The sequence below is a fragment of the Dermacentor silvarum genome, chromosome 3, assembly GCF_013339745.2.
Source record: "Dermacentor silvarum isolate Dsil-2018 chromosome 3, BIME_Dsil_1.4, whole genome shotgun sequence".
Classification (NCBI taxonomy): domain Eukaryota; kingdom Metazoa; phylum Arthropoda; class Arachnida; order Ixodida; family Ixodidae; genus Dermacentor; species Dermacentor silvarum.
In genome coordinates this window covers 204,976,980-204,984,425 of record NC_051156.1, presented here as the reverse complement: position 1 = coordinate 204,984,425, position 7,446 = coordinate 204,976,980, and the positions used below count along the sequence as shown (strand labels likewise).

The 7,446-nt window shown below is 51.3% G+C and overlaps 1 protein-coding gene across 1 annotated transcript; it reads right to left on the bottom strand.

Moving 5' to 3' along the window:
- Positions 1–3,868: 3,868 nt before the first annotated feature.
- LOC125944580 (uncharacterized) lies at positions 3,869–6,920 on the bottom strand. Its single transcript, XM_049665072.1, has one exon. It carries the CDS (start codon positions 6,731–6,733, stop codon positions 4,109–4,111), a length of 2,625 nt encoding a protein of 874 aa, XP_049521029.1. The 5' UTR covers positions 6,734–6,920; the 3' UTR covers positions 3,869–4,108.
- Between the last annotated feature and the right edge of the window lie 526 nt (positions 6,921–7,446).

Below are 7,446 nucleotides of genomic sequence, written 5' to 3'. Positions count from 1 at the left end.
TGGCCGGCACTCGAGCCATGGCACAGCGGCACTGCCAACGCGAGATTATGCGGCCAGAGCTGTTCGCCGCAAGGTACGCCATGTCCGTCTATACGCTGACCAGCGAAGACGTTCTCGTCGGCGTCCGCACCACCATGGCGCAAGTGCTGGTGAACATCCTGGCGCTGGTCATGCCACCCGAAAGCGACGACTACCATGCAGGGGAGCACCCTGAGCTCCTGCAGGCACTGGCGCAGACCATACGATTCCACTCGTTCAGAAGCACTTTCGAAGAGCGGTTCCTACGGCTGGAGACGCACAACGTCACGTACGCCGAGTTCCCACAGAACCTGACACTCTACGACGCCATCTTCATCGGCGCTCTGCGGCTGAAGTCCGGCTACCTAATGTACGAGCAGGCCAGCTGTAGCTCCGAGAACCCAGACCAGGCCGAGCTGTTCGCCTTTGACGTGACACCGCCATGCGTGGCGGCAGCGGTTCTGGTGCCACCCATGTATTACGATGGCGCCGAACATGGCCGCAACTACGGGGCACTGGGCACCGCGTTCGGGGCATCCTTAGCAAAGACGCTCCTGCGACTGAGCGCGGACGGCAGCCCCCTGCAGAAGCACGCACGCCGAATACTGCTCGACAGGGTCCAGTTCTGCCACGGCGACGCGGCGATGTCTTTGACTGACGAGGCAGTCGAAGAACTGGCCGCGTACGCGCTCGGTGTGCGAGCAGCGCGGCGCGCCTTTTACAAGGCTGTGGAGTGGGCCGGCTTGTCACCCGAGGAGCTGCAGCGCCAGCGAAGGCTCTTTCTGAAGGCCAGCTGCCTCCTGACTTGCCTTCACTCACACGCCAAGGCCTCGAGTGCGCTGGACGTGAGCCAACTCTGCAACGTAGCACTCCGCCACCTGCCGGACTTCTGCGAAGTCTTTGGTTGCCACGTCGCGGCTCCTGCTCGACCGAGCATGGTCTGCACAAGCCTGCTGTGAGGGGCGCTTCAATAGCACTCAGACGCATGGGGTTGACCCTTAGCGTTCTAAATCGGCGGGCGTGCTGCGTGCCGACCGCTCACGCATATTGGACCGTACATACTCGTGTGCTTCGTTTATTTTTGTTTCTCTCTTCGCGAGTCTTTTTACGTGTAATTACCGGTGAGTTCTGGAAATGCACAAATCCCATCGGTTATAAGACTCGTTGTCATCATTTGAAGGCGGGAACGCCATAGCGCGTGCGCTTGCATATGAGGTGCGCATCACTAAACATAGACCGCGTTAAGAAGCTCGAGCGCGCTCAAGTAAACTTAACGGTCGAAAGCGATTTCCGGTGCGCGATGAGGGAGTGCGCTCTATGGTCTCCAGCCCAGAATATGGTACGGATGGTGCGCGAAAGCTCGTGCCTCCGGTGGCTTCCGCCAAGGTGACGTGTTTCCGCCATCCTTGCACGTTCACCCTTTCAAGGCGCGATCGGCGCGTAGCAAGCGTTGTTTGGTTTCGCATTCGCACTCTTGTTTCGCGTGAAACGGGGAAATGGCCACGATTACTGCATTTGTAAGACGCACTGGTACGTAACCAAATAGTCGTTCTTGGCTTGACCACAATTCTAATTGCTTCGAATCGTATGGCTCCTCCGCCCTCCAGCGATCTGCAATGAAGTGCTGCAGTCGGCATACCGTAATTTGTGTGGTGCTGTACCTTTGACAGGAGCGCGAACAGCTTGAATCACAAACGAAAACCGCTGTTGCTGCCTCTGGCGCCACAAGTCGAGTTCGTCGAACTCGTCATGGTTGATCAATAACTGCCGCAGCTTGTCATTAGTGACACATTTACAAAGCGCGCGAAATGAGATAGTGGATGCGGAAGCGACATAGTACTCGTCGGATGACGCGTATGCGTTCCCGGTCTCAGTCGCCTAAAGTCGCCGTTCATCTACGCTCCGATAGCGTCACGCCCAAACCCACTGGAGTGAGAACCTTACGAGAGCCTTGCGAGAACATTGGAGTTCAGAGCGCGGTAACTTAACGCAGTTGTTGCTACGCTTCTAACGCGCACGACGGCTTGCATATGCGGGTACGCGAGGTATTTGAGAACACAATGCTGATTTTTTTCAATCGTAAGACGCCAACAAACAGACACCAAGGACATTACGCGTGCTCTTTTGCATCGCAAGCGTAATGCGAAGACGTGGGATAGTTCCCCACCTGCGGTCAGTTGTTTTTTCATCCATTTTCATTTCCATTAATCTATCATTTAATTCAATTGTTAAGTAAAAGTAATTTCCCCTATGTTGTCCTTGGTGTCTGTCTGTTTGCGTTATATTACATACCGGGTGCGCGAGGTATTTGGGAACACAATGTTGGCTTCAGGCAGAGAAGAATATCTCCAGCAAAAATAGACATATTTTCACCAAACTTTGGTAAATACTTCTCTTGCGAATTATTTCCACAATTACTCAATGAATCCGCCATCCGCAGCAATAACCGATTCAATTCGGCTGCGGAAACGGCCGCATTCACGGATCAGGTGGTCCTTAGAGATGTTGGCCATTGAGTCAGCAATGGCGGTCTTCAGCGAGTCTTTTGTATTATGTGGCTGTTTGTTGGCCTCTCTCTCGACGACACCCCAGGCATAGCAGTCGAGCGGATTTAAATTTGGCGAACTAGGAGGCCTCAAGTTGAGAGTGACGTGATCGTATAAGTTGTCAGCCTGGGTGACGCAGACGGTGTGGGCGGGAGCCGAATCTTACTGAAAGACATAAGGTCTTCCTTTCGAAACAGTCTCTACCCAGGGCTTTACAACAGTGGCAAGCCCCTCCACGTACGCGGCAGCATCAACGCGGAGTCCATCTGCAAAAAAATGTGGCGGTATGACGTCACCCTCGTTGCTGACGATGGCTAACACCATCACAGACGACGGAAATGCTGTGTGCATCACTGTAGACACCTCATCAACGCTTGCGCAAAGCCACCTGTTACAGCGGTAAACTTTTTTGGTCTTGGTCAAAGTTCGTTTCATCAGCAAAAAAATAATAAAAAATAAAGAAAAGCAGAGCATTCCAGGCTCCTCGGGTTTCTACAGCTTGCTTAGCAAGCGCTTGGACCGCAGCAGACGATTCTCCCGAGTTTTATCGGACATAAATTACTCCCTCCTCATGACATAGGAAGATACGTCAAGTCCTCGTGCACAGCAAGCCTGACAGTCCACTCTGCGACTTGGAGCTCCTTTGCAGTCATTGACTTCTCTGGGTACGTCACTCACGATGACTTGCAGCCGCCGGAGAAAATCAGGGGTTCTGACGACGTCTGACCACTGACTGTGCTTTTTCCTTTTCGCCCCAGATGCCACGTCACCGCCAGAACACATCAGTTCTGTCCGCACCTTGTAAACGAAAGACTTCGCTACGTTCATAAAGGTGGCAATTTCCAAGTCGCTTTGGTGTGTGGCCAGGGTGACGAGGACTGCGTGGACTCCACGGTTCTGGCTTACTAAAGGGGGGCCTAGTGCGTGCGTGACTGCACACGTCATGTCACTGCCATCTCGCTGACTAAAGGTGTGACCTAGTGCGTGCACTAACATGCTGCGCTTTAGGATGCCACGTTAAGCGTTCATATGTGGCGTTCAGGAGGTCGCCTTAGTGCCACACGTTTACTTCTCATTGCGGCTCGTTATGTCTTGCAAGAATCCTAGCCCCGATTGTATAACTTAATGCGTTACTAATGTGTGTTACAAAGAAGTCTAGCCCCGATTGTATAACTTCATGTATTATCAAATGTGCAGCACGACTTCGCCTTCTTGTGCTACAAGAGTGTACACCTGTCGAACTTTATTTTTAAATATTCAATAATAGCTTTGGTGAATGAGCTTGCAATTTTATTTGTGGCACGAATGCGATACATTGATTTCAAAGCTTGATAAAGCAACAGTTCACGTCCCACATTTGTTGCACAGCAGAGTCAATCCTTATTTCTGCGTTTGAGCGCTTAGCGATGACGCGCAAGGCACACATGTTTATCTGAACGCCAAACGGTTCTGCACATTTTAAACGCTTGCCACAGGTCACACTTTCGCGGCAGTTGATTGTAGCACTTAAGAGATCTTCTGAACTCCAATCAGTCATTCTTCGGTTACCCATAAACATACGGCGGCACTAGCGGTACGCTGAACCGAGCTGGCAACTTAATCAGGAGGGCGTCACATCCAGGACAGTATGGTCGACCGAAACGATTGAACAGTGAGCGGCTTCCAAAGAAGCTTTCTGGAACCACCAAGGTATCCGAAGGCGGTATCCTCGCGCGAGCAGTTGACGTAACCGGTATGCCTTGCATAGAAGTTGGATCCTTCTGATACCGCCTCACATGATCTGTGCTAGTCATCGGTACATACTCGACCGTGGAAGATTCTTGCGCTTTCAGTGTGTCTTGTTCAACCTGCGGGCGGGTAATCCTTAGCGGTGAACTTGTTGGAGAGCTCAAGCTCGTGATGGCTAGTGACGATGATGACCTTGTAATGACCCATGGAGTAAACCTACGCACGTAGGCTGGTTTGTACCGCCTGGTTGCACTGGTAGGAGTGGTAGCTGTAGAGCGGCCGTCGACGGCTTCGTGGTGCAGCTCTGGCACCTTAGTCAGCGAATAGAATGACGGACCAGTTGTCCTTAGTTCTTCAGCCGAGCTGCCCTCTTGGTTAGTCTCGTACTCGCGTGACGGAGCGTAGTTCAATTGCGTCGTGCTTTCAGCCGGAGACGCGGCCGCATTAGAACTCACTGTTACAGTAGTGTCCGTCGAGGCACTTGAAGACGTCAATTGATCGATTTCTTCAGTATAGCCAGTAGTAGGTGACGGCGTAGGAATTGTCGTCGAGTCTTCCATAGATTCTGTTACAGAGGAGGCTCCGACGGTTGCGCTCGAAGCACTATTATTTTGATTTGAAGCAACGGCTGTGACTTTGAGGCCTTCCCGTGTTACGGGAGCATCCAACAAGCCAGTCGCTGACATACTGGCTATCTTGAGCATGGCGGTTTCCGTCGCATAACTTGAGTTTTCTAATGTGGCGACGGTGTCACGGTCCGTGGTTGAGTGAACCTCGTCGCCAGACTTGGAATCCGCAACTTGGGTTGTTATTGTAGCTGAACCCTGATCTTGAAAGGGAGCAGTCGTCTGCTTTGAATCATCATCATTTTTTACGTCTGCAACCAAATTTGACGCGCCTTCAGCAAGACTTGGGTGAATGTGTGCAGCTTCACTGGTTGTAAGAGAAAACAAAGTTGAAACAGTGTCATTGTCATTAGTCGATGCTACAACTGGCGGACTCGTAGTGTCCATTTTTGTGGTAGCTTCATTTGCAAGCGCTGACGTATGATCATCTACGTACGAGACGGTTGCTGGCTGACCGATAGTGGTTTCCGTCGCGTAACTTGAGCTTTTTACTGTGGCGACGGTGCTGCCATCCGTGGTTGACCGATCCTCGTCACCAGACGTCTGTAACAAGAACACCGTGGTATCCACAACTTTGGTTGCCATTGTAGTGGAACCATGATAGGGAACAGGCGCAGTTGTCTGCGTTGTATCATCGTCATTCGCATCTGCAACCAAATTTGATGCGTCTTCGGCAGGACTTGCGTGAATAGCTGCCGCTTCAGTGGTCGTAACAGTGAACGCAGTTGGAATAGTGTCATCGTCACCAGTCGATACTGTAGCTGGCACACTGGTAGTGTTCACGCTTGTGATAGTTTCATATGCAAGCGCTGGCGTATGATCATCCACATACGCGGCGGTTGATGGCTGACTGGTGCTGGTTTCCGTCGCGTAACTTTTTACTATGGCGACGGTGTTGCCATCTCTGGTTGACTGACCTTCGTGGCCAGAAGTCTGTAATGAGAACATCGTGGAATCCATACTTTCGGTTGTTATTGTAGCTGAACCTTGATCGGGAAGAGGCGCAGTTGTCAGCTTTGCATCATCGTCTTTTACGTCTGCAACGAAATTTGATGCGTCTTCGGCAGGGCTTAGGTGAACGGGCGTAGCTTCTCTGGTCGTAAGAGTGAACAGACTTGCATTAGTGTCAACGTCACCAGTCGATGCTGTAGCTGGGGGACTGCTAGTGTCCAGGTTTGTGGTAGCTTCATTTGCAAGCGCTGACGTATGATCATCCGTATACGCGTCGCTTGCTGGCTGACCGATAGTGGTCATGTTTGTGGTGGTATCAATTTTACCTTCACTTGAAAGCGCTGAAGTGTCATCATTCACATATGGGATGGTGGCTAGCCGACCCGTAGTGGTCACGCTTGTGCTAGCGTCAAACTGAATTTCATCAGCAAGTGCCGACGTATGACCAATCGTAGATTCTGGTGCAAGGATTTGTGGCGTTGCAGGGACAGTTGTGTCCGTCATGTGTCTTCCCGAAGTCGTTAACGCAGCAGACTGAGAGGAGACGGCAGTTTCTTGCGAGATGGAATGATCTTCTGTGTATGACTCAGACATGCTGTCACCGAACGTCCCTGAGGCTAGCACCGAATTCTCATCCGAAGCGAAGAGAAGTGGGGAGGACGTAGTTACTAAACCTTTCATCGTCACCTGTGTGGTAGTTTCCGTTGTCTCGGGGGTGGCTTCAGCGTGAACAAAGGTGACCGGTACCAAACTATCGTTGTCGAATGGTCGCGAACCGGGCGGCAACGGGTCAGTTCCATTAGCCAACACGAGAGGTTCCAGAGAGAAATTCGTTGTTTCTTGCGTTTGCAGCGTGGTCACCATGTTTTCTGTAGAAGCGTAGGTTGTGTTGTAAAGGATGTCGCTCGCCTTGTACGGTGCCCCTATGTCTGATGGCGCAGTGGTTGCGTCGCTGCTCCCGAAGTACCTTTTCAGCGCCTGGCCAGGCCACCAACAGGCAACACTCTGTGGCGCGAGAGATGCCACGCTTATAGCCAGGAGCGATGCTGTGACTGCCTGCGTTAGGAAGAAGTAAAAGCGATTGTCAGGGCGATGCCAAAGACAGTTACATAATGAAGTGTTCATTTTAGGCAAAGGTCAGACAAAAAGACACATATAGGTATGCAGTACAAACGCGATCTAGTTTCTGTTAGGAGAGCATTGTCGTGTAAACACAATTTCCATTTGCGAAGCACAGCATTCGCTGAGAAGCTCAACTTCCCCCTCACCTGTGCATGCACGCGTGGCCATCCAGCTGATTTTGTGCGCTGCCCTCTATTTCTCATTTTATTCTTTCCCTTTTTTACCCAATTCCTTCCCCCACCACAGCGGTTGAGATGTTCACCATCGAGTGAGGCAGTTGCTATATATGCGGTTTTCGACTTGCAACTGCATTTATCTCTCATTTAGAAGGTGTTTGTCTGGACACACGTGTGGCGGCACTACTACAAACGCGCATTCCTTTTGATAATTCAGTGCTGCTGGACGGTGAATAGAAATCATTGTTTCCATAAGAACTCACGCATGCACCGAGGCCT

Excerpts from the sequence above, each read along its gene's own strand:
- LOC125944580 (XM_049665072.1), bottom strand. The coding sequence starts at position 6,733 with ATGGTGACCACGCTGCAAACGCAAGAAACAACGAATTTCTCTCTGGAA.